Source organism: Somniosus microcephalus, chromosome 23 (genome assembly GCF_052327205.1).
Source record: "Somniosus microcephalus isolate GS21.2 chromosome 23, FLI_Smic_1.0, whole genome shotgun sequence".
In the NCBI taxonomy this organism is placed as follows: Eukaryota; Metazoa; Chordata; class Chondrichthyes; order Squaliformes; family Somniosidae; genus Somniosus; species Somniosus microcephalus.
In genome coordinates, this window is record NC_141009.1 from 41,052,421 (window position 1) to 41,080,270 (window position 27,850).

At 42.7% G+C, this 27,850-nt stretch overlaps 1 protein-coding gene across 7 annotated transcripts in view; it reads right to left on the minus strand.

Moving 5' to 3' along the window:
• Positions 1 to 27,850, minus strand: part of astn2 (astrotactin 2) — a 1,941,856-nt gene that overhangs the window by 823,195 nt on the left and 1,090,811 nt on the right. For all 7 annotated transcript variants that reach the window (XM_085965839.1, XM_085965837.1, XM_085965836.1 and 4 more), the window contains 2 exons: positions 11,633 to 11,799; positions 7,851 to 8,039 (listed from right to left, as the gene is read on the minus strand). In XM_085965839.1, coding sequence (XP_085821965.1) covers positions 7,851 to 8,039; positions 11,633 to 11,799 — 356 coding nt within the window. The remainder of the gene's footprint in view (positions 1 to 7,850; positions 8,040 to 11,632; positions 11,800 to 27,850) is intronic.

Genomic DNA, 27,850 nt, shown 5'->3' on the forward strand with positions numbered 1-27,850 from the left:
GAGAACAATTCTTCTCCAGTTAGCCAATTATTTGAAAGGGGGGGGGGGGGGCGGCGGGGCAGGTAGCCGACTAGTTGGAGACCTGATGATTTTCCCACCTCAAGCAGCAAAAGCCTCCTGGAGTAGGAAGTTCCTGTCAATGCCAATAACAGTGTGTATCATTGGCACATTGCTTCCGCTATGTTGAGGTCTGGCTCTGGGTGCTAATCTCTCAGGCCACCTGTGCAGACTTGCAATGCAGCTTCCATCTGGGTGGTCTAGATGGATCTTCTCTTGACAATGGGGGTAAACCCGTGGCCAAGAAAGGATAGGTCAGCATATTTTCAAAGTGGTGAAAAGTTAGAAGCAGTGGAAGTCCAAAGAGACTTAGGGGTCCATGTACATAGATCATTAAAATGTCATGGACAGGTACAAAAAATAATCAAAAAGGCTGAAGGAATGCATGCCTTTATATCTAGAAAACTAGAATACAAGAGGTTAGAAATCATGCTGCAGCTATACAAAGCCCTGATTAGGCCACACCTGAAGTGCTATTACAGAAGTAAAATACTGCGGATGCTGGAAATCTGAAATAAAAACAGAAAATGCTGGAAATACTCAGCAGGTCAGGCAGTATCTGTGGCGAGAGAAACAGAGTTAACGTTTCAGGTCGATGAAATTTCATCAGAACTGGAAAAAGTTAGAGATGTAACAGGTTTTAAGCAAATACAGGGACAAGGAAAAGGGGGAGGAGAGGAAAGAACAAAAAAGGAAGGTCTGTGATAGGGCGGAAGGCAGGAGAGATTAAATGACAAAAGGGAGGATGGTGCAAGGTGAAAGGAGATGGTAATGGTACAAGTAAAGAAACAAAAGATGGGTCTAGAGGGGGTGTAAATGAGAATATCAAAACCATCAGCAACACCTGACGTCCGAAAGATAGGGCCGGGGTTATGATCTGAAATTGTTGAACTCGATGTTGAGTCCAGAAGGCTGTAAAGTGCCTAATAGAAAGATGAGGTGCTGTTCCTCGAGCTTACGTTGAACTTCATTGGAACAGTGTAGGAGGTCGAGGTCAGAGTGGGAGTAGGGCGGAGAATTAAAATGACAGGTGACTGGAAGCTCAGGATCATGCTTGTGGACTGAATGGAGGTGTTCCGCCAAGCGGTCACCCAACCTGCGTTTGGTCTCCCCAGTGTAGAGGAGACCACATTGAAGTGAGCAGCGAATACAGTATACTAAACTGCAAGACATACATGTAAACCATGGAGTACTATGTTCAGTTCTGGGCACCACACCTTAGGTAGGATATTTTGGCCTTGGAAGGAGTGCAGTTAGATTTACTGGAATGATACCTGGACTCCAAGGGTTAAATTACGAGGAGAGATTACACAAACTAGGACTGTATTCCCTGGAATTTAGAAGATTAAGGAGTGATTTGATCAAAACTTCCAAGATATTAATGGGAACTGATGGGGTAAATAGGGAGAAACTATTTCCGCTGGCTGGGGAATCCAGGACTAGGGGACGTAGCCTAAAAATTAGAGCCAGGCTATTCAGGAGTGAAGTTAGGAAACACTTTTATACACAAAGGGTGGTAGAAGTTTGGAACTCTCTTCCACAAAAAGCAGTGGGTCAATTGTTAATTTTAAATCCGAGATTGATAGATTTCTGTTAGCCAAAGGTATTAAGGGCTTTGGGGCAAAGGTGGGTATGTGGAGTTCGGTCACAGATCAGCCATGCTCTCATTGAATGGCAGAACAGGCTCGAGGGACTAAATAGCCTACTCCTATTCCTATGTTCCTATGAGAATACGCTTCATGGAACACTTTCAAATCTAGCACATGGGTACTGTTCTGTTGTTGCTGTACCAACACCGCAGCACGGTGGCATAGTGGTTAGCACTGTTGCCTCACAGCGCCAGGGACCCTGGTTCAAATCTGGCCTCGGGTGACTGTCTGTGTGGAGTTTGCACATTCTCCCCGTGTTTGCGTGGGTTTCCTCCGGGTGCTCCGGTTTCCTCCCACAGTCCAAAAGATGTGCAGGTTAGGTTGATTGGCTATGATAAATTGACCCTTAGTGTTAGGGGGATAAATACGTGGGGTTACGGGGATAGGGTGGGATATGTGTTGGTGTAGGGGTTACGGGGATCGGGTGGGATATGTGTCGGTGCAGGCTCGATGGGCCGAAATGGCCTCTATCTGCACTGTGGGGTTTCTGTGAATACAAATGGGTATGAGCGTATTAATGGAGGTATCTCTAGGATACATCACCTTGCCCTCTAAATTGAAGTATTTCATATATGTGAGGTAAATGGGTGGGGGGAGCAACCTAGAATCATAGAATTATAGAATAATACAGTACAGAAAGAGGCCGTTCGGCCCATCGTGTCTGTCAGCTCTCTGAAAGAGCCACCAATTAGTTCCACTTCCCTGCTCTTTCCCCGTAGCCCTGTAATAGTGGATGTCAATTCCTCTCCTTCACACTGCCATGTCTGACTGCCTGTATTAATTGCACAACTGCATCTAATTAAGTACAAATGCAAATGCATTTACACTGGGGGAGAGATTTTACAACTGAACCGTTATACGATTTCACGCATGCAGTTGCTTTTCAATTAGAACTTCATTTTGGAGGTTGCTGACCTTCCCTAATATCCACTGAGCAGCTTAACTATACAGGCCAGAGAAGCCCCAGGTTCCATCACTCTTCTGTGATGCATCTCAACCAGCCTTGGCGGCCCAGGAATAGGGAATGAAAAATCGACTAAACTCCTGATAACTACTCAGTGACTCCTGCTGGAACCGTGTGCTTGTGGATCTTATCTGAGGTCAGGATCAGGTATGCCTTTGCTGCCCTTCATGCTAAAATAGCCCGTTGACCCTCATTGTCAAGACTCACGCATGACTAAACTTAAGTTATGTATCGGAGGGCAGATGGCACCCATGGAACAGTATTCCGAAATGGATTCAACACCTTCAGGAGTGAAGGAGAGAAAGTAAGAAAACTAATGAGGATACATAACCACATTGTTGGTCTGTGTGGGTGCGAACCTCAGATATTCATCTCCTCAGATGGCTATTGGCTTCTCCAGTTTTACCAATGGTGCTTAAGTCACACTGCAGTCAGACACAGAGCTGCATCTGATGGCAGCCTGACAATATAAAAGAACATTAGTAACCCTTCAAAATCTGTATCCCAGTAATGTGAAAGAAAATTGCTGTTTAAATAAAAAAACGGATCAAAATGGGCAACGCAAAAGGACATTTCATAGAATCATAGGATGATACAGCACAGGAGGCCATTCAGCCCATCATGCCTGTGCCAACTCTTTGGCACAACTATCCAATTAATCCCACTCCCCTGCTCTTTCCCCACAGCCCTGACATTTTCTTTCCCCCTTCAAGTATTTATCCAATTCTCTTTTGAATGTTACTGTTGAATCTGCTTCCTCTACCCTTTCAGGCCGTGTATTCCAGATCATAACAGCTCGCTGTGCAAAAAAAATGTTTCCTCATGTCGCCTCTGGTTCTTTTGACAATCACTTTAAATCTGTGTCCTCTGGTTACCAATCCTTCTGCCAGTGGAAACAGATTCTCCTTATTTATTCCATCAAAACCATTCATGGTTTTGAACACGTCTATCAAATCTCCTCTTAACCTTATCATAATCGTACTGCTTAGTAAGTGAATTTTAAAGGGTCCTGGGGGTGAGACTCTTTTAATCAGTTTGGAGGCAAAAACATTGCAGGTTATAGCCTGTCACATACTCTTTCCAGCACTTCTCCTTTCTCAGACTCAGAATGAAGCAGCCATGTGGCTTGGTGTCAAATTTTGTTTGATAATGCTGCTGTGAAGCACCTTGCAACATTTTACTACGTTAAAGGTGCTATATAAATGCAAGTTCCTGTTGTTGTTGTTGTAACCGGACAAACAGTGGCACCGAGCCAAAGAAGGAGACATTAGGACAGGTAACCAACCGCTTGGTAAAAGAGGTAGGTTTTAAGCAGCGTCTTAAAGAGCAGAGAGAGGTGGCGAGGCAAAGAGGTTTGGGGTGGGAATCCCCAAGCTTAGGCCCCAGACGGTGAAGGCACGGCTGGCAATCCACCATGAAAGGTGGTCTTCACCTGTGCCACAGAGTGGTGCCCGAGGCAAACGGAGGTGTTTTCAGCAGTGCAGGAAACCATTTTCCTCCATGGCAGACTGAGCTCTCAACCCACCTACACAGGCCAGCAGGTCAGATTTTTGCCTTGATTGGCTGGAGAGACAATTTTAGACCAACATCAGAAGGGTAAGGGGGGGGGGGCGGGGGGGGAGGTCTGTGGCTCAAACATATGTTACAATGGTGATTCTTAAACAACTGTGCATGTGTGTTGGGGCCTGTGCTCTCAAATCTGCCTTGCAAAGCAAATGGGACACCTCTGATAGTGCCCAAGTGTGAAATGTTCCTGGGTCTTGACAGCTGCCACCAGAGCCAGCACACAACAGAAACCTGCTTTCTACTGGTCGCCTGGCAGCATCAATAGGGACTGGCAACAGACTGCAGAAGAAAAACGGGGTAATTGGCACTGATGGGTCTCTATTTGAGTGGTGCTCTCCCACAGCACAAGGGGCAACATAAAACAGCTGAACAGATGCAGTCCCATACAATCTAAATGAAAATATCACTGAAATATAACAACTGGACAGCGTGAATTCACTTCTTATTTTATACATGCCGATACTTCCTAACAGTGAAAAGATGATGGTACCTCAGAAGAATGCAAATCACTTGCTCTTATCCACATGCAAATACTGCAAACGCAGACAGGTATTTCCAATAGAACAGAATAGAGCAACAGGCCCATTTGCTAATCGCTTGCTTGAAATTGCAGTGTCTAATCCAGTAACTTCACAGGCACTGGCCCCGCTTATCTTGCATACTCTTGCTTAGGTTGATTTATATTCATGAGTCCCTGCTTCAAATGGCAATAAACAAAGCATCTCATTTGTGACCACAACTGATTTCAAATACGTGAATAACTTGCCGAATATATTCTCTGCACGTACTGTTATTTCTGAGTTACATCAACACATCCATTTGTTTCCCCCACAAATTCTCCCTGGGGAAAGCTTACTGACTGACACTTTGACTGTTCATTTCTCAGCGTGAACACTAAGAATCAGCCACACCGCAGTCTGGAGCCGCTAGACTGATGCTGCGGCCCACTGTGAATTTCCAAATGTGTTAGATTGATGTGATTGTCTTTTCATAGGCTCTGGGAAAACATAGGCCTAGAAATTGGTTTGCTCCACCCTGAGTGGTGTAGGGGGGGGGCGGGGTAGAGATTGGGAGGAGGCCGAGCAGGAGGTGGCAACGGTCTTCGGAGCTGCAGTGGAGCCGACTCAACTTTCAGGTAAGTATATTTTACAAAACTTACCATTTTAGTAGCTGCCTCCAATGGAGCCTTTACGCACTGCTGGTTAGATCGCACATAGAGCATGTTTTACTGAATGCAGCCACCCCGGCAGCAGTACAAATCAATTTGGGAGAGGGTCCATCAAACAGCTTATGCAAACTGTTTCAGGCGTGGGCGTGGACACCTCTTTTGATGGCTGATGGTGCACTTCCAGTGCAGAATGTACTCCTCCACACTGCCCGCCGTATTGGACGCTTCCGTGCCTGTTTTACGCCTCGACATCAAATTTCTAGGACATACCGTTTAACTTTCAAATTCCCATGGACAAAAAAAAAGCACCAACAATTTTAAAACTTCAGCATTTGTGTTTGCCCCTTTAGACTTTCATGTATTTATGTTTACTTTCCCCTATAAGACAAGTGAAGGAATGTTGCGTACACCTAGTGCTTATTGTACAAAGCTCATTTAACTATTTAATTTCACATATTAGGGCCATTCTTGAGTTTTTGGGAGCTGTTGGTTATATTTTGTTGGCTTTCTAGGTTGGTATGTATGGTTCTGTGTTGTAAAGCACAGGAAGAAGGCTAAAGTCACTGTCATCACAGAGCTAAGTGCCTCCACATACCCATGTAAAAATTATGCTAACTTCTTAATGGACACCTAAATTACTAGACTGTGATGAGCACAAATGCTTTTGTGTTTTAATGAGAACAATTGGAAAAAAAGGATTTTGCTCACTATGGGGTATTCCCATTACCAGGCTGCCACTGCACTCCATTAGGTTGCAGCTGAGGCCTACTGATGACTGAGTTTGTTCCTCTCTATGTTGCAAAGTAAATTTTCATACATGAATAAAAATGGAAATACTGTTTCTACAAAACTATGTGGCGCTTCTCTGTTAATGTTGTTTGTTTGATATCCCTGCATTGATTTCATACAGAAAACGTCCTTGCTACATTAGCTCTAAAAGTACTTGAACAAACACCATGCTGTGATTTAATTTGCTGTTTGAATGAGAAATACTAATAGCGGCTCTTGTTAAAAAATAAATAATCAGATACCTTAATTTACAGATTGTTAAAAGCAGCATTTACTGAGCTGCAGTGGGGTCCACCTGCCCATTAACAGGCCCTCCCTTTTTGAGGTGGGAAGAAAGGGTTAAAGGTCAACAAGGTCATGTCTGCACTATGATCATGTGGATCACAAGCTACTTGCCATTTAATTATCAGAAAAAATACCTTTTTTGGATGGCACAAGTAGGGAGGTGGAAAGCGGAAAGATTTTAAACCTAGAAAATAAAGTTGAACTCGACAGAAGAAAATGTAGTCAGGAATAGTGCTGAATTAAAGTTAAAATAAGACACAAAATAATAGAGCAAAGAGGAATGATGGGGTAAACACAAGGAAAAGACTTGTATCATAAATTATGTATTAGTGTTTATTAGCAGCTCAGGGCTAGTAGGACAATAGTAAAGCTTGCTGATGTTTGAGTAGCTGTGTTATGGTGTTTGTGTCCTCCATCCATTACCAGAGTTCAGGGCTGTGCATCATGTAGAGAGAGGGGAAACAAAATAAGAAAATGTAACTGATAGTTCCTCAATGGGTAAACGCACTGATTGGTGTGGTACTGAGCCATGCAGAGCAGCATGGTCCCAGATTCTGCCCCTAGACTGTGCTGAGGTAGCTGATGTCAACCGGGGAAGCAGTGAGCTAGTATAACTGGCTTCTGTACCCCAAGCAGAGACAAGAATCAACCAGGTTCCTATTAGACCCTCTGCTGGAACCTTTGCTTGTGTAAATTCCAGGTGACAATAAGATTGATTGAGAATAGGATTAAATTAAATTCTAAAGACACCCAGGTCAAGAAGCTGCCCAGCTCTCACTTTCTAGACTGACACATGAAGAACTTGCCATTGTTGTATATTGTGGTAGCTGAAAGGGAACGCTCACTGCTCTCCACCAAGTATTATTTTCTCCTTATCACATTGTTTGCCCAGGGCGCAATTGAATTGCTCAATTTTCCGTTGAACTGGATAGATACATCAGACAAATTAGATCCTTTTTCTCTCACATTTGGATTGTACCGACTGAAAAAAGAACTACTGATCTGATGTCAATGTACTGAATGTCACAGTTCATCTCTTCTCCAAATTCAACAAATCCAAGACTAATAAACTCTTATTATCTAACAGAAAAGAACATTTAAGCCCGTGAGAGTTCCTGACATCGCAAAAACTGTGTGTAATGAAGCTGGTAGTTGAAATAACTCCAATAACGTCTCTGTCAATAGATGCAATTTGATTATAGGGTCCCAAAATAGACCATCTACAGGGGTGATGCAAGCCAACAATGAGTGTGATCTTATTTCCTACTCCCACATACAGTAAGTAATACAATGGATACAGATGAAATGAACCTATCTGATCATTTTTGAAACACAGCCAAGTATAAAGTAGTGTTTTAAAGTCTGCGCTCACCGAAAGGTCATCTGGAACACCTGACCCTGATTGACCTGCTGAGACTTGTTATTGTAGCCATGTAGCATCTCCACAAAGAGTGTGTCATTCAGTTTGGCATCAAGCTTCTGGCACTTGGCACCCTCACACGCCTCTGATAGTAGCACACACGATTTACCATCTGCCGCCAGTCTGTACTCCTCCACACAACTGCCAACAGAGAAGGAAACTTCATCAGTCAGTAACAGACCTTGGGAAAGAAGGAATCTCTTAATGTTCACTACAAGATGTCACTTGGAACATTACCACCAGCCAATTAGATATTTTATGGGTAGGAAAGTTTACAACACACACTAAACACTGCAAGATTGCCCATTTTAATTGGAATAAAAATCAGGTGAGTTCTATAACAGGCGGGCAAATCTGCTCTGCCAGATTACCGCCTACGTGGTAAAGATGGAAATTTACCCCCCCCCCCCCCCCGGTCTTTCTCATACTTTACCCTCCACATACCTTGCTGCCAACTTCTTTCCCCACATTTTTGAACTTTGCTTTGGAACGTTTACGCACTGTTATTTAATTTTCATACATCGTTATTGTAATGTATGTACCTTTAAGGGGGGAACTACTTTTTACAGCTCATGTATACTGTAGTACCGGCAGTGACCACACCTGTATATAAAGCTGAGTAGTAATCTGTACAGGTCAGTTGCATTCTGAGCCACGTTGAGTAAACACCGTTGTACCGTTCTCCGCAGTCTGTGTCTGATTATACACGGACGTAACAGTTATCAATTGGTTTCAATGACAGCAGTCACCCTTCAGCACCTCGCACGTGTGACCTTCATGCAAGTGTGAACCTTGATCGTGAGACAGCAAACTATCCAGCGGTGGGAAGACATCACAACCGGGGCCGTCCTGTGCTCAACTAGTATCCGCCCCCCACATAGTTTTAGTAGGCAGTCACCACAGAGTGAGCGGGAGCACCTAGCCAATATTCCCTTCCCTAACCCAGAGGAAATGTGAACAACTGTAGGGCCCTTACTGCTATCAGCAGCCAACTTACTGACAGCTAACTGTACAGACTGAAGGTTGAAACCAAGACCTTCCTGTTCTGTGGAGCTCCGAGATGGAGCCTTTATCTCTGAGCCAATGGGACAGCAAGAAGGATGCTTTTGAAATCATTGAAAGATGAGGTAGTTGAACTATTTAATGAAATGTCGCAAATGAAGTCTAGGCTTGTTTGACATTCGATAACAGCTTGGTGACTGAGCTGTAAAAATAGGCAATAGATTTCAAAAAGTATTCAGCATCATACCTATGAATTTCATTTTACACAGGCGATCTTATATGCGTGCTTTTATGTCTCAGTAATATAAATATATTCATAAGATATCCACTGCACTGTAGCAAACATCATTTTCTATGGACACATACAACTGAATTTTACTTTTAAACTGAGTTTCAAAAGAACAATTTTTAATCTTAAAAGTTTATTAATACTAAAATATTCTAGGCTGCTTAACTCTTTGGGAACTGTAATTCTGCACTAAAATTCAAAAAGATTTATTCAAAGAATCCCCTGAACTTGGAAATACTCAGTTTCCCCATACATTTCCTTCTTTGCATACCGAAGAATCTCCAGCAGTTTAATCTTTCTCTCATCCATATGCCTCTGGATTATGATCACTTCAAAGTGACCGGCTATTGTGGAACTTAATCAACATCGTCCCCACCTGGTATTCAATCTACAAGATAGCAGTCTGAAATGTCTCTCTTTAATCATGCCTTGGCAGCAAACCGGCATCAAGAAAAAAGCACTGAAGTTATTCCCCCAATGATACTCCCCAGGCAGCATTGGAAATGTACATAAATTGCTTTTTCTCCCCTTTGTAAATAACCGAAAATGTTGAAAGCCGTAGAGAACATTCTGTATTCAAACTGCTGAAAACTTGATGTTTGTGACAGTTTTGAAGTTAGATGGGCAAATACGAATGGCAGGGGAAGGGGAATCTGGGCAATTGTTTTTTACTAGTTATTTATCTGCCTCACTAAGACTATATAATAAGTTGACCTGCTGTTTCAGTGCCTTTCACCTGTCTCCAGAAGTACATAGCTGCCATTCTGAAATATCATTAAGTATACAAGGCCGCCTCTTTATGTCATTCATCTCTTATGAGTACAGTAGTGCAGTGGTTATGTTACTGAACCAGTAATGCAGAGGCCTGCACTAATAACGTGAGTTGAAATCGCACCATGGCAGTTTGAGAATTTGAATTCAGTTAAAACAAAAATCTGGAAATAAAAAAAGCTGTTATCAGTAAAATTTACCATGAAGCTGTCGGATTGTCGTAAAAACCCAATTGGTTTACTCATGTCCTTTAGGGAAGGGAACATGCCGTCCTTACCCGGTCTGGCGTATATGCGACTCCAGTCCCATACCAATATTGTATGATGCTTACCTGCTCTCTGAAGCAGCTGAGCACGCCACTCAGTTGTATGAAACCGATTTCAAGAAGAAGGTCCACCACCACCTTCTCAGGGCAACTAGGGATGGGCATTTAACACCAGCCTTGCCAGCGATGCCCACGTCCCAAGAATGAAAAATAATTGAGATGATCCATTGTTTTTTTATGAAGTCCCTTGCTTGATTTAAGAGGTGGACATAACTACCTCTAAATTGATGCACCTTTTCCACAAGGTCACTAAGGAATAGACACATGCTCCCTGCCATACCAGGCAAAGGGCCCCAACCTGTTGCAGCATCACATTATAAAATGGCCGGTAGAATGGAGGTGGATGCAAATCCACCAGTAGACTAGTAAGAAACCAAATGTACGGCATTGATAGGCCAACAAGAACGGAATTCTCCCTCTCTCTGCGAACTGATCAAAAATCAGCTGTCAGGAGCTTAGAACGTGGGGACGAATTTCCTGCTCACCAACGTGGCAATGATCAGGAGCAGCACACCTGCAGTGCACTGCATCTGTCCAGGCTCAGGCATGCTCAGATTTCCTGTCTGGGGCCATTAGCAGTGGCTGTGTGGGGGACACCCTGGTACAGGTCCATCCTTGGCAGGGCCTCGCATTGGCAAAACGGGAAAGAAATTCAAGTGTTTCTGGAGAGCAACAACCTAAAGATAAGGTCTGAAGATCTGCGGGTTAAGTTTAAAAATAATACACAACTCATTTTCTGGGGTTCCTCAGACCATCTGGTCTTGAATGCACTGTTTGAAAGGGTGGTGGAGGCAGATTCAATCATGGCTTTCAAAAGGGGATTGGAGGATAAGTGCCTAAAGGGAAAAAAATTGCAGGGCTACGGGGAAAGGGCGGGGGAGTGGGACTAGCTGAAGTGCTCTTGCAGAGAGCCAGCACGGGCTCGACGGGCTGAATGGCCTCCTTCTGTGCTGTAACCAGTCTATAATTCTATTTGGCTTGAGAGGGTTACCAGTACAAGCACTCTCCCGTGTCCAGGCACCTCATGGCCACAACAACAGGAGAAAGTGGACAGAGGCTGGCAAAACGCTCCCTGTTGCTTCATGGGTTTGTTGGAAAACTATACCAATATTTTTTTTAATTAAGACCAGTTTTTGCCTCCTTTCTGATTGGAACAAGTCTGCGATAATAAAACTGAATATTAAAGTAGTAAGAAAACCAATTATGGCTTCATACAATGAAGGTAGCCTGGGGGCCTTTCAGATTTTGTACACTTAAATTATGGCTCAGTTGGCTGTATATATATATATCTCTGTTTCTCAGGAAAATGACAGCCATGTTTCTATGAATGTTTAAATCTGTACTTACCCACAGAACATAAGAATATTATTGGACGAGGGGTCTTCAGTCAAGGACACCGTCTGCTGTAAGCAGAGTTGCTCACAGCCTCCATTAAACCCATCGGAACAGTCAATTCCTTTGGTGTAGTCAAAGCAACCAGAGTCATCCCTCATAGGTCTCAGGCCCACAGGACACTGAAACAAGAGAAAAGTTTCTAGAATTTAGGCTTTGTTATTTTTGGAATATTTGACAGAATTAACATTGAAAGATTCACATGTTTTTTCTTTTTAAACTGTTAAGATACCAGGCTTGAAACAAATGAGAAAAAAAATCTCAGGTCAAACTTATTGAGTTATCAAGGTTACAGGGCATTGCTAATATAACAAGTGGCTTTTTCATTGCCTTTTGCTGCATTCATGATTGGAGGTTAGACCTGAGCAGGAGTAGGGGACAAAGCCGGGAAGGTGGATGAAGGCATGGGAAAATAAATAGGTTTTAAGGAGATTTCTAAAGGTGGGGAGAGATATAACAATGTGGAGGAGTTCATGAAGAGAGTTTGAGACAAAATGGCTGAAGGCTCAGGAGTCAATGACAGAGATGAGGAGGGGGGACCGGACACACAGGAGACCATAGTTGGAAGAGTGGACTATGTCAAACAGAACATAGGGCAAGAGACAGGGAGCAATGAGGTTGTGGTGGGATCTCAAGATGAGAACAAGGATTTAAAAGCTGATGCTCTGAGGGAAGGAGAGCCAATGGAGGTCATCAGGAATTAATGTGATTGATGAATAGGGCTTTCTGTGGAATAGGATGAGTTCTGGATGTGTTGGTGCTTACGCAAGGTGGGACTCAGTAGTGACAGTGAGTTTGTTTCTTTTACCAACCTGCAATAATGGCCCTGATTTCTGAGCACTAATTTTATGATGGTCTTTGATAGGAGAGAACCAATGGCTGCAACTCCACATCAGTATTGAAGTATTCAAGCTATTGACATAACATTGTTATACATCTGTGCTTTCTCAGTCTATGTATTTATTCGTGTTTTTGTCATCTGTCAGAAAAGCATTGATGTTTCCAACCCTGCATGGCCACCAACATTCTGACACACTTTGACAAAAAGGGAATGTCAGTTGGGTTAACATGATGTCAATATGTGCCGAGCAATCATTCAATAGGTCCTGTGCCTATTTATCAGTCAATGCTGAAGAATTCCATAAATCTTATCGAGCTCAATATCTACACCATCACAATGTTTTTCATGGTAACATATTCATCTGCCTGAGGAAACATTTCTAGGCAATCCCGAAACATCAGCAAGGAGGACTCATTCTAGTTAAACGACTGAGAGAGGTCAAAGGAAAAGGTGGATACCTCTGCACTGTCAAATTGTGGGGTACGGTAGAATAGTGGTTATGTTACTAGACTAGTAATCCAGAGGCCGAGACTAATGATCCAGAGACATGAGTTCAAATCCTACCATAGCAGTTGGAGAACTGAAATTCAGTTAATTAAATAAATCTGGAATTAAACAAAGAAGCTAGTATCAGTAATAGTGACCATGAAACTATCGGATTGTCGTAAAAACCCAACTGGTTCACTAATGTCCTTTAGGGAAGGAAATCTGCCGCCCTTACCCGGTCTGGCCTCTATGTGACTCCAGACCCACAGCAATGTGGTTGATTCTTAACTGCCCTCTGAAATAGCAGCTCACTGCCACCTTCTTAAGGGCAATCAGGGATGGGCAATAAATGCTGGCGTTGCCAGCGACACCCACATCCCGTGAATGAAAGGAAATTCTCCAGTTCATCAGTGTTCACACTGATGCTTTGTGGCGTCACATAAATAAACAGAGGCAGCGCAACTTTTGCTGACGCTACATTAATATTTATGAACAGCAGTGACGTCCTACGTAATCATTTGCACAAAGTAAAAAAATGTACCAGTTGGCACCTATGAGTGAATTTCCAAATACAAAAAATTCATGAAGCAAGAGCGGTCATCAAACCATTAGCACACAACCAACAAAGAGATTTAATCATAAACCCAGTCAACATAAGAGCTACAATCATCAGCATTTACTAATTTGGCATAAATAAAGTACTCCAGGGCATTATATAAACAGGATCGACTGCTCGGCAGTTTCCACGTGGTCATTGTGGACACTGAAGTAGCTTCAGTTTACTAATAATAAGCCAGTGGTTCTGGGCAAGTATGTGTATGTAACCCATACTCATCCTGCCATACTACATGATGCTCAGTGCCAAGGGATTCAGTGACTGATCAGACATTTGGTTCCTTTCATAAATGGACATGCCATTGTGAAAAGTTTGTAGGTGATGCAGATGTTGAAGTTTGTCAAATTCATTGAATTATTCCCCATTGATGCTGATAAGATGTCCCAATATGATCCATTCTAAGAAACCAAACCCTAGATTTTCTGCTGGGTGTTATTTTAATGCCATTAGCCCATTTATAATAAAGGGCTAATCTGTTTAAATAACACCAATCGGAAATTCTAAGCTCAGTGGTCTCATATGTCACTGATGAATCTGATTTAAATTGAAATAAGAGAGGCAGCCAATTGGCACATTATGGTGCGATAGGGCATAATATTATACTCATTATTGCCTGCAAAGAGAGTTGTTGGTCTCTCCATTACTCACACCTACTCATTAAGTTTAATCCTACATCTCAGTGAGGGAAAGAGCTGAAACAGAAAAAGGGAAACCAACACTGTAGCTCCAACTTTGTGACCCACAATCTATGCTGGTGTGGCTCGTTGCTGAGAACTCAGACTTATCTGATATTCCTTCCGAATGAAATATTTTATTGGGAAAGAATGATGAGTGAAGTATGGGCCATTACGTTGAGATCCAGCTGAATAACATTATTAATATAATTTTGAAGCAGACAATCAAGTTTTTGCAAGCGCAGGAGATGCAACACCTGCCCTTTTACCTCCTCCCTTCCCACTGTCCAGGGCCCCCCACACTTCTTCCAGGTGAAACAGCGATTTGCTTGTACTTCTTGCAATCTAGTATACTGTATTTGCTGCTCACGATGTGGTCTCCTCTACATTGGGGAGACCAAACGCAGATTGGGTGACCGCTTTGCGGAACACCTCCGATCAGTCCGTAAGGGTGACCCTGAGCTTCCGGTCGCCTGTCATTTTAACTCTCCGATCCACTCCCACTCTGACCTCTCTGTCCTTGGCCTCTTACACTGTTCCAACGTAAGCTCGAGGAACAGCACCTCATCTTTCGATAAGGCACTTTACAACCTTCTGGACTCTACATCAAGTTCAACAATTTCAACCTTTGCCCCTATATTTTCACATAGCAGCTGTTGATGATTCTGCCATTCCCATTTACACATCTTCTAGACTCATCTTTTGTTTCTTTACTTTATGCTTTGTACTATCATACCTTTTGTCATTTAATCTCTCCTGCCTTCCACACCATCACACACCTTCCCTGTTGTTCTTTCTTCCTCTCACCCTTTCCCTGCCCTCTGTACTTGCTTAAAAGCTGTTATGTCTCAAACGTTTTCCAGTTTTGACGAAAGGTCATCGACCTGAAACATTAAATCTATTTCTCTCTCCACAGATGCTTCCTGGCCTGCTGAGTATTTCCAGCATTTTTTGTTCTTAATTTGTTTTTGAGTTAGCTATCCAGAAGTTTATTAAAATCAAAAGCAGACACCAAAAAATTTGAAGTGCATTTTTCAGTTGCATATTTGCTGTGTGAACTGGCGGCATTATTACGTAAAATCTTCAATTATTTTTCATCAGCTGTAAAACAAAAGTCAGAATTCAAGCTGTTCTAGACACAGAAACATAGAAACATAGAAGATAGGAGCAGGAGTAGGCCATTCGGCCCCTCGAGCCTGCTCCGCCATTCAATGAGATCATGGCTGATCATCCAAATTCAGTACCCTGTCCCTGCCTTCTCTCCATATCCCTTGATCCCTTTAGCCTTAAGAAATATATCCAACTCCTTCTTGAATATATTTAATGAATTGGCCTCTACTGCCTTCTTTGGCAGAGAATTCCACAGGTTCACCACTCTCTGGGTGAAGAAATTCCTCCTCATCTCTGTCCTAAATGGCTTACCCCTTATCCTTAGACTGTGACCCCTGGTTCTGGACTCCCTGACCATCGGGAACATCCTTCCAGCATCTAGTCTGTCTAGTCCTGTTAGATTTTTATAAGTTTCGATGAGATCCCCTCTCATTCTTCTAAACTCCAGCGAGTACAAGCCCAATCGACCCAATCTCTCCTCATACGTCATTCCTGCCATCCCAGGTATCAGCCTGGTGAATCTTCGCTGCACTCGTTCCATGGCAAGAACATCCTTCCTCAGATAAGGCGACCAAAACTGCACACAATACTCAAGATGTGGTCTCACCAAGGCCCTGTACAACTGCAGCAAGACATCGTTGTTCCTGTACTCAAACCCTCTCGCTACAAAGGCCAACATACCATTTGCCTTCTTAACCGCCTGCTGCACCTGCATGCTTACTTTCAGCAACTGGTGCACAAGGACGCACAGGCCTCGTTGCACTTCCCCTTCTCCCAATCTATTGCCATTCAGATAATAATCTGCCTTCCTGTTTTTGACACCAAAGTGGATAACCTCGCATTTATCCACGTTATATTGCATCTGCCATGCTTCTGCCCAATCACCCAACCTGTCCAAATCATACTGGAGTTTCTCGGTATCCTCCTCACAGCACACACGCCCACCCAGCTTTGTGTCATCTGCAAACTTGGAGATATTACAACTAGTTCCCTCATCCAGATCATTAATATACATTGTGAATAGCTGGGGTCCAAGGACCGATACCTGTGGTACCCCACTAGTCACTGCCTGCCAACTTGGAAAAAGAGCCGTTTATTCCAACTCTTTGCTTTCTGCCTGCCAACCAGTTCTCTATCCAAGTCAATACCTTGCCCCCAATCCCATGTGCCTTAATTTTACATGCTAATCTCTTATGCGGGACCTTATCGAAAGCCTTTTGAAAATCCAAATACACCACATCCACTGGTTCTCCCTTATCTATTTTACCAGTTACATCCTCAAAAAATTCCAGTAGATTAGTCAAGCATGTTGACTTTGTCCGATCCTGTCTCTGCTTTCCAAGTGCTCTGCTATTACATCTTTTATAATGGACTCTAGCATTTTCCCCACTACCAATGTCAGGCTTCCCCGTTTTCTCTCTACCACCTTTTTTGAATAGTAGGGTAACATTAGCTACCCTCCAATCCATGGGCACTGTTCCAGATTCCATCGAATGTTGGAAGATGATCAGCAATGCATCTACTATTTCTAGGGCCACTTCCTTAAGTACCCTAGGATGTAGATTATCAGGCTCTGGGGATTTATCGGCCCTCAATCCCATCAATTTCCCTAACACCATTTCCCTACAAATACTGATTTCTAGCAGTTCCTCCCTTTCATTAGACCCTATGTTCCCTGACATCTTTGGGAGGTTATTTGTGTCCTCCTTTTTGAAGACAGAACCAAAGTATGTATTTAATTGGTCTTCCATTTCTTTGTTCCCCATTATAAATTCCCCTGATTCTGACTGCAAGGGACCTACGCTTGACTTCACCAATCTTTTCCTCTTCACATATCTATAAAAGCTTTTACAGTCAGTTTTTATGTTCCCTGAAAGCTTACTCTCATACTCTATTTTCCCCCCTCTTAATTAATCCCTTTGTCCTCCTTTGTTGGATCCTAAACTGCTCCCAATCCTCAGGTTTACTGCTTTTTCTGGCCAATTTATATGTCCTCTCCTTGGATCTTATGCTATCCCTAATTTCGCTTGTTAGCCACGGTTGTGTCACCTTTTTTGTTTTATTTTTATGCCAAACTGGGATGAACAAATTCTGTAGTTCATCCATGCTATCTTTGAATGTTTGCCACTGCCCATCCACCGTCAACCTTTGAGTGACATTCCCCAATTAATCCTACCCAACTCGCACCTCATACCATCGTAGACCACTCTACAGAGGGGAGAGGGAGAATACAGCCATAAAAGGAAATGGGGGCTGGAAGAAAAAGTAACTCAAACAAAAATGGCCCAGAAATTCGGGTCAAGGGCTTCCCACGGGTGCAAGTCTCCGACCTGCACTTACCTTGCGCGCCGGCCGTTGCGCTGTGGGCCCCCGTGGAATTGCGATCCTGGGCCTCCTCCAACTGCTGGCGGGCAGTGCTTGCGTATCCCAGGGGCGCAGTTAGTTTGATGCGTCCCCTGGGATCACGTGGGCCATGGAGAGCCAATGGTAGCAGGGAATGCCTCATTCTTAAGTTTGACAGGAAGGGCTGTCAAGCTTATAAATACTATAATCCCCAAAACATCACTAAATCGTCAAATAATTTTTTTTTTAAATCACATTTTTTAAATAAACTATAAATTACATGAAAAAACTATTTTACACAATAATTTAAATTTTCGAAAAAAAAAAATTATTTTCTAACTGGGCTAAAAATAAACTTACCTTTCTTTAAAGTATTTAAAAATAATAAACCTGTGGAATAAATGTTTTAATTTTAATTAATTCACCATTTACCATGTAAAAAGCAGGCCTTGCGACTGCTTTTTAAATGTGTAACTTTTGGAGACTTACCCTCCCGGGAAAACCTGCAAAAATAACGTAAGTTCGATGCGCATGCGCAGCCTCCCCCGCGCACGCGTTCGACCTCTGAACCCCTTCGTTCAGGGGAACGGAAGTGACGGTTTCCCGCGCATGCGCTGTGCATGCAGGAAACCGGCACTTCCATTGGGCCTACGGGTGAGTACCCCGTGCGTACACACCCATGGAGACCCAAATTTCTGGGCCATTAACATGACCGCATACTAAGGAAGATAAGAAAACAATGGATACCAAAACCCTATTGGCCCATTCATTCCACAAGCCACATCCATTCACCTCCTATCGTGGCTTCTACCCAACCCCTTTAATCTCCTGATGAAAGTTGTTACAAAATTTTTCCCACTCAAGCAACAGACGATTCTACATAAGTGCCATGAGAGGTCTTCCTGCATGGGAGGAGTGCTGTATAAATGCAAGTTATTGTTATAGACAACCTTGCCATGATAGTTCAATGGTTCTCGTCGCTTCATGTTCCACACAGCATTTCATGCTCTTCTGAACCATTTAAAAAAAAAGAAAAACAAGTCTTCTCCTCCCCACTTTCTACTCTCAGATCTTTTCACCAGCCCCTCTCCCAATCACCGCTCAGCGTTAATTGTGTGCATTGTGTGAAAGCCGCCTGACGTCTGATCACAGTAGGCAGCAGTCTGCGCACAGCATGGAATCTACATTCCAACATGGACTAAATTATTTGGATGCATTTAGAGCCATGAAAACAAACTGAAAAGCACTTGCACGATGTGAATCATAAAGATTGATTTATGGGGTCCAGGATAACAATTTTTAAAAAGTTTTTAAAAAAGAACACAAGCTCAGGAAAAGTTGAGAGACTCCAAATCCAGCCTTGTATGAAACACAGAGAAAGATAGTGAAAACTATTCTGTTGTTATGAGGCGATGTTTAGATTCAAAGGAAGTAATTTTCAGTCTAAATGAACCGTGTCTTAATATATCATTTTCCTGGTGTGGGCATGCACGCCAAAGTATGGGTTAACGGTGTTTGGAATTATTTTTCATCCTGCTGCCAGTGACAACATCAAGCAGTCCTGTGGAGATCCAATGAAGCTTTGAAATGCTCTCCCAGCCCCCAAGATGCAAATGCCATATGCAGCAGGTACCTATACAAGGATTAGCTCATCGCTGTGCCTCACAGGCTATTTGATTGTGTGCCTGATAATATGTTTTGCTTCAGTGGGTCTACCCTTCAGGCTTGGCAGAGAAACAAATGCAAAGTAAAGTTCTAGCTGTTCTGTCAGAATAGTGTACTTAGACCAGGAATTATTCTAACAAAACCAGTGTTGCACTCCTTCCCCAAACAATCTATCCTAGATCTCGGGGGGGTGAAAGAACAGTTTAATGTCATCATTTTTATAATGCGGAACTGTTCCATGAAGCTGTCTTGTAATATTGCCTCAGGGCTCCGATGCAGCGGAACATACCCTGTTCATATTGCAAATGGTTTTCCACAGCAGCTGGAACAAGAGAAAAGCTGCACATCAATAAGCTTGCACGGGTGCAGTTGTTTTAAACTGGTTTCCTATTGATCTTTGGTCAGCGGCTCCCATAGCCTGGAGCCAGATAACGCTAAAACGAATGGACTTCATTCGAACATTTTTTTCCCCTTGATCCCTGTGCTTGCTGTCAGTCTAATTGTTCCTAATCAAAGCGCTGACATTGTTACATAGGCACATTGCTGCCATGATATCATGCTGTCAAGTCATGATGTCAATGTCTAGTACAGGAAACTTTCGATTTACCGGCACCTAAATAACTGGAAATCTCGGTTAACCGGCAAAATTCAGGAGTAGATTCAGGTAACTTTTATTACTTGCCTTCCTCCATCTGTTGCTGTGCAAGGGTGTGGCTGCAGTTGTTGCTAAGCTACAGAGACGCTTGCAACTTGTGGCCATTGTTCTGAACCTGTTGCTAAGCAACAGGGTTTGTTGCTTTATACGGAGCTCTCAGCTCCGTATCTTTTACTATAGCTTTCGGTTAACCGGAATTTTTGATGAACCGGCACCACGTCGGTCCCGTCCGTGCCGGATAAAAAAAAAGTTTCCTGTATGTTACTAGGTGTTTGCTGAGGCTCGGTGGTAGTACACTTGCCTCTGAGTCAGAAGGTTGCGGGTTCAAGCACCAATCCAGAGACTTGAGCCCAGAATCAAGGCTGAGACTCCAGTGTAGTACTGAAGGAGCTCTGCACTGTCAGAGGTGCTGTCTTTTGGATGAGATGTTAAACCAAGGCCGCATCTGCTCTCTCAGGTGGGCTTAAAAGATCCCACAGAACTATTTCAAAGAAGAGCAGGTGAGTTCTCCCCGGTGTCCTGGCTAATATTTATCCCTCAACCTAAAGCACTAAAGCAGATTATCTGGTCATTATCACATTGCTCTTTGTGGGAGCATTTTGTGTGCAAATTGGATGCCGCCTTTCCTACATTACAAAAGTGACTATACATCAAAATGTATTTAATTAGCTGTAAAGTGCTTTAGGATGTCCAGAGGTTGTGAAAGGTGCAATGTAAATGAAAGTCTTTCTTTTTAGGTGACATCACGATGCAATGACATTGCACATATGCTATGGGTATTTTGATACAGCCTCTGTGTGCATACACTTCCCCATTGTCACCAGTTCATAGGGCGTCCGTTGGTGTCATTTCAAAAAATAAATTCAGGAGAGTGATGGCCTTAGGCTACTCTCTCAAACCTTGACCTATACAATAAAGGACCCTTCAAAGTTGGGTTTCGTAATCTTAATTCCAGACACCACACCTGACCCAATAGCTAAAGAAAGTCACTGGAGGCCAACAAGCTCAAAACCACTTTGCTGGAATGTACACACTAAGACATTCAGCTCCCTCAGGCGCCCACAGAAATCGGCAAGTTTAGTGTGTCTCAGTCCAGCTTGTGCCACTTTGTGTACTTCACCATGTTGCCAAGAAACATAGGGTTGCAGCAACATGTGATTTTACATAGAATGTACAGCACAGAAACAAGCCATTCGGCCCAACATGTCTATGCCGGTGTTTATGCTCCTCACGAGTCCCCTCCTACCTTACTTCATCTCAGCCTATCAACATATCCTTCTTTTACTTTCCCTCTCATGTAATTATCTAGCTTCTCCTTCAATGAATCTATGGTATTCGCCTCAACCACTCCATGTGGTAATATGGTTGCTGACGACACCCAGCTCTACCTCACCACCACTTCCCTCGACCCCTCCACTGTCTCTAAATTGTCAGACTGCTTGTCCGACATCCAGCACTGGATGAGCAGAAATTTCCTTCAGCTAAATATTGGGAAGACTGAAGGCATTGTCTTCAGTCCCCGCCACAAACTCCATTCCCTAGCCTCCAACTCCATCTCTCTCCCTAGCATCTGTCTGAGGCTGAACCAGACTGTTCGCTACCTTGGTGTTCTATTTGACCCTGAAATGAGCTTCCCACCACATATCCGCGCCATCACTAAGACCGCCTATTTCCGCCTCTGTAACATCGCCTGACTCCGCCCCTGCCTCAGCTCATCCGCTGCTGAAACCCACATCCATGCCTTTGTTACCTCTAGACTTGACTATTCCAATGTACTCCTGGCTGGCCTCCCACGTTCTACCCTCCATAAATTTGAGGTGATCCAAAACTCGGCTGCCCGTGTCCTAACTCGCACCAAGTCCCGTTCACCCATCACCCCTGTGCTCGCTGATCTACATGGGCTCCCAGTTAAGCAATGCCTTGATTTTAACATTTTCATCCTTGTTTTCAATTCCTCCATGGCCTCGCTCCTCCCTATCTCTGGAATCTCCTCCAGCCCCACGACCCTTTGTGATATCTGCGCCCCTCTAATTCAGCCCGCTTGAGCATCCCTGATTTTAATTGATCAACCATTGGTGGCTGTGCCTTCAGCTGCTTAGGCCCTAAGCTCGGGAATTCCCTCCCTAAACATCTCGGCTCCTCTACCTCTCTTTCCTCCCTTAAGACGCAAACCTACCTCGTTGGCCAACCTTTTGGGTATCTGCCCTAACATCTCCTTATGTGGCTCGGTGTCAAATGTTTTAATAACGCTCCCGTGAAGCGCTTTGGGACGTTTTACTACAGTAAAGGCTCTATATAAATACAAGTTGTTATTGAGTTCCACATTTTCACCACTGTCAGGGTAAAGAAACACGGCACAAAACACCAACTTTTTCTCCATTGGCAATTTGCTGCCAGAATGTAGGAAGTGGTTAAATTGAAACAGCATGGAGTCAATGGATGTGACAGCTCACTTAGTGCAGGATGTTAATTCTACCATTCCTTAAACAGTTGGTTCCTTATCTTTGCTGTGGTGTGAGAAGTAGCACCAAGGTGAAGCTGGGATTACCCCACTGAGAGGGAGAGAAAATGAGAGTATGAGTCACTGCATCACTTCCTTTTGTCAGGTGACTTGATGCACTATGTGATGTTTTCAAACTAAGGCAGCAATTCAAACAACAGACACCAAACTGGTTGAAGCAGCTGATGTCAATCGCCTGATACTGTCATAAGGTGAATTCCCAGTTTCAGATGGGCTTTTATGAAGAAAATAACAAGGGCTGGAAAAACATTTAGAACGAATTATGTGCCTTCAAATGGCCTGTTACAGACTAGCATTAGCATATGTCTGGAGAGCAAGACACTTTTCGGCATCTGTACAAGGTGACTGTGTCTTATATAGGGGGGCTTAAAGAGGGATAAACAGCAAAGAGGAGGAAATTTAAAATGCAACTTCAAAAACAGAACTTACTGTTAAAATAATGTTGAGGCTAATGGCGCTCACCGTTATTTATGCACAAACTGCACAGCAACATCAAGCGAGGGCAGATACGCAGTTAAATGTGAAAATCCGGAAGTTGCTGTCCGAGATGCGCCGCTCCGCCATGAGCTTCACAAAAACAGCATCTCACCGTCTAACTTACCATTCAAGTGCATTGAACAGCCTGAAGTTCCTATACTTGCATGATAGGTATGATCTAATCTCACCACAGAAAGTTAGGGCTTGTCCATTTCAGTCTAAGCACCCTTTTTAACAGGGTGATAAGTCTGAATTATGGCCAAACCAACTCTCTCACGCTGAAAATTTTCTGAAATGTGGCAACAAATTGTGGAGTCTCATTCCTTCAGCTTTTAATTGTTGTTGGAGATATAAAAAAGATTAAATGAAGCTTTTTTAACTTTTTCTTTCTGTCATTTTTTCTCTCTCTCTTATTCCAACCTTTCTTTCCCTCTCTTTACTTAGCACTCTATACCTGATTTGACATTGAATTCAATATTCTCACACTTCCTGGTTCAGACTCTGGCTGTTCATTTCACAATCCTTCAATCTGAGTGGTTAAGGAGATGCACAGTTGCTTACACCGTTCACACAGGTCCCAGGTCTCCTGTAGAGGGTGCCGTACTGTTTCTATCTCCAACTTGCATCAACTTCTAGTGCAAAGTCTCATGGAAATTTAACGAGCAAGGGCCAGTCTAATGAATGATGGGCGCCATTCATTCACTGGCTACAGTAAATTCTGGCCCTTTGTGTCAGCAATTACAGCTAATTCTCTCTCCCGCTGCACTTTGAGGATTATGGCTAGCACGAACACACTATGTCACCTTGCTACCCACTCCACGCTTTGACACTTTAACCATTCTGAAAGCTGACAAGCAACTTAAAAAGAAACAAATATGGTCCAAGACAACTGCACCATTACTTCTGGGGCCTGCATTTTAATACAGCTCAGGGAAACCATAAAGACATTAAGTGTCACAGTGTTGATGGTGTCACTGAAACACATCATAGACAACGATCTTAGTGACATTTACAGAAACCTATTAACTGACAGTGCCATATGGGGAGCAATAAAATGTCACATTTAATATCACTCATTCTTTCCAGGTGAATACCCTTTGCCATAACAATACATTAATTTACAGACACGCGCTACAGTACTGTATTAGCATAATCCTACTGGTGGATAGTCATAATTAGATGGGAATATTTTTAAATACAAGATGTTCAGATTTTAAATCACTTATCTCTTCATGGCAGATTGTTTGCGTAGAAGACAATCATTCCTTCATCGTCGGTGGGTCAAAATCCTGGAACCCCTACCCAAAAGCACTGTGGGATTACCTTCATCACACAGACTGCAGCGGTTGAAGAAGGCGGCTCACCACCACCTTCTCAAGGCCAACTATGGATGGGTAATAAATGCTGGCCTTGCCAGTGAGGCCCATATCTCAAGAATAAATAGTAAAAAAATAAATTGTGCGTCACATTGTTACAAAGGTCACTAAATACAATTTGAATTGTAAGGTGGATATAGTGTGTAATCTGGGAAAAAACAAGCACCGTTACAAGTAATAGTGTGAAGGAATAAGCCATATAACCTATTCAGAAAAATACAATATCTTATGAAATAATTCTGGCCTTATTACAACATGACAAACCGGGTTTGGAAATTTAGAAACCTAATGATGAAATAGCTGTGAAAGAATTCTGGCTATTGAGATAAGACAGTTGTTGACCCTGAATAAATAACCTTATTGAAACAGAAGGCTCCAACAGGCTGACCTTTGGGAACAAAAATAATGGTTCACCCTGGATAAGGTATTTTAATTTAAACTTCGTAAAGATGGCACGTAAGATAAGGAACATCTGCTCTCCTAAAGATGACATAAAATACAGAACACCTGCCTTTCACACCGTTCTATATGGTGACCCTAGAAGACCTGGCGGTGAGACAAGATTCTGGCTGATGTAGCAGTAAGAATTGCAGAGGTTGGCAGAAAGATGAATAGGGATAATTGACTTGCATCAGCAGAAAACCTTAAAGGAAATACAACTGGAAAAGGGTATAAATATTGAAGTTTCAAATGAGATATCAGACTCGCTTTAATCGGGCAAAGGGATTCTCGGCTTCAGAGGCAGCTCTGTAGTCTACAACTCCACGTACCTCGGGGATCAAAGGTATTTGATATTGATGGATGTCCTGAATAGAAACCTTTAAGAACTGTAATACTGTAGCGAAGTTAAGATTTAAAAGTAAGATTCTCTGTTAAAAAGATAGTATTTTTTCTCTTTTTAGAACTGTTAATGTTGCGATTGACTGATTTACCAACTGTAAATTGCATGTCGGTTCTCTGTATATTTTTAGAATTGTCTCACATAAGTCTTCTGTATCAAAAACTCGCGAACTCAATCTCTGTACACTCTTTGGTGAAGAGTTACATTTCTGAGGGAGTTTTCCAGAGCCTCATAATATCCGGGACGTTACAGTCTAGCTAAACTTATTAAATGCGCTATCTGGAGGATGGTAACATTCTCGGGTTGTTCCTTTCCTTTAGGGAGAGATAGCCCGGACCTTTAGACCCAATTAAGTGTCTTTAGGATTTGGCTACCTCAAACTTTAGTTGAAAGTGAACGTCTGAGAAATACGCCTGATCCGGGGTAGCTCTAAAGGGGCTAGGATTAGTAAATATCCCTTCAATGGAGTATCAGATGGCCACTGAAAGAAAGTGGTTTGGCATTCTCCATTTTTAAAGTTTAGCAGAAAGATTCACTTTATCACCTTCTATGGCTTATTCTATAAATACATTGCATTCTGTGGTTCTGAAACATATGGCCAAGAAAGCCCTAGGTTCGCTCTATATTAGACTAGCTGACTTCTGCCATGGTGGTAGCTGACTTCTGCCATGGTGGCAATGGAGTGCTATGACTGGCCTTTCCTTCCACTTCTTAGAAAAAACACACAGAAAAAAAAGGTCAACCAGGGTTCCCACTCTTGAGCATTATCCAATGAACCCAGTTTGGAAATGTTCGTGGTGACTGGACATCTGAGGGGGGAAATTGCTCTGTTCACCATGTGTAGGAACATAACTGTACTCAAATAGGACAGGTTTACGATCTCACTGCACGTAGAAACCCAGGGAAATTCTTCTCCCAGGTAAGGGCAGGATCAACTCCAGGTCAAATAACTGGCTGATGCTGACGACCCAGGCTACAGGTAAGCAATGGTACTGGAGGGGCAGCTGGAATCTGTGGAATCCAACCCCCAGTAAGCAGCAGCAGCTTTAGTAAAAGAGGGGAGAAAACTGCTCAAGAACAAGTCATTATTTCTTCAGCCCTGGCTGGTGGAACTGATTGAACTACGTTAGCGTTTAAAAGTTTCAGTTGAAAAATGTAATACATAAAATAAAAATGAATACAAAAACGCTGCAACTTTTTATTAGCTTAGACGGGAATTCTTTATTTGCAACAAAGAAACATGCACAGCGGAATGAAGTCCACACAAAACTCGGGGACATGCAATGTTCAAAATTAACATTAAAGCAATAAAATTCAGCAATTCTTGCTTGAGATGTGTTTGGCATTTCCCGACAGTAACGCACAATAACCCGTATTTTGCGGTGGCAGTGACGGTAAATTGTCAGCGTTCGCTACCATTACCCCTCTGAAACTGACCGTAACTTCGGGATTTAGCACATTCGCAGATAAACACGGAAATCCTGAAGTTGCGGTCAGTCATTCACTGCTCCGACATTGGCTGCGCTGTGGAACTCCCCATTGCTGGCAATCAGTGAAATCAGTTGAACAGTGAAAACCTAAGCTTTTCTGATCTAATTACGCTGTCAAACACCCCAGTAAAAGTCAAGCCTTGTTGGAATAGGTGTAACTGGGGTTTTAACGGGACATTGACTGCTGAACAACCGTCTGGTCCTAAAAAATGAATTTTATATTTGTGGAATGTCAAATTTCCCCATGATGATAGAAAATTATTAGATTGTTAAAATAATTTTTTTTAAAGTTTGTTTATATTTCAGCTTTGACCTTAACCCTATGTGTATGTCCCAATCTTCATTTCACTCAGTAAAAAAAAATTAAAAGTCCAGATAATCAGTGCTTTTTATTTCCTGGTTTGCTGTCATTTTGCCACTGACCGCAAATTCCAGGCCAATATTTTAGCAGCAATTATAAATGCTCGTTATTTGTGGCTGGTCCATTTCCTGCAAAAGAATCAACTGCTGGAACGTACTTTTACAACAGCCAATTATTACCATGTTCCAACGAAGCATGAGCACTTTTATATGTCAAACCATTAAAAAAAATGCAAAATTATCCTGAACGCAAGCTCTTAAGTTGGAAAGACATTTACTTTCATAGCATTCAGCATACTTGCTGTTGTGGGACTTGATACATTAACGGAGAAGACTTTCGCGATAATTAAAGGATGAACTGCACTGTCTGATTTGAAGTAATCACAATGAGCACAAAAAAGGAAAAGGCACAACACTTAAGTGCTGTGAAATAAGCTGCCACACAAGTTGAGCCCATTTATGCAGTTAAAAATAACAGTCCTAGTAATTTGGGCTGTTTAAAATGCATAATATTATGCTGTAGATAGCTACAGACAGCTGGAGAGGAATGAATTAGCATGAGAAGCAGGAAGTATTTTTCCACGCTCCGCCATCAACAAAGCAATTGGAAACTTATTTGCAGATGCAACAGCCACATCTATAACTGTTTCCTAATGGAAAAGAGGTAAGCGTAGACACTATAAATGGACGCATTGTAACTATTTGGCTGGATACAGGA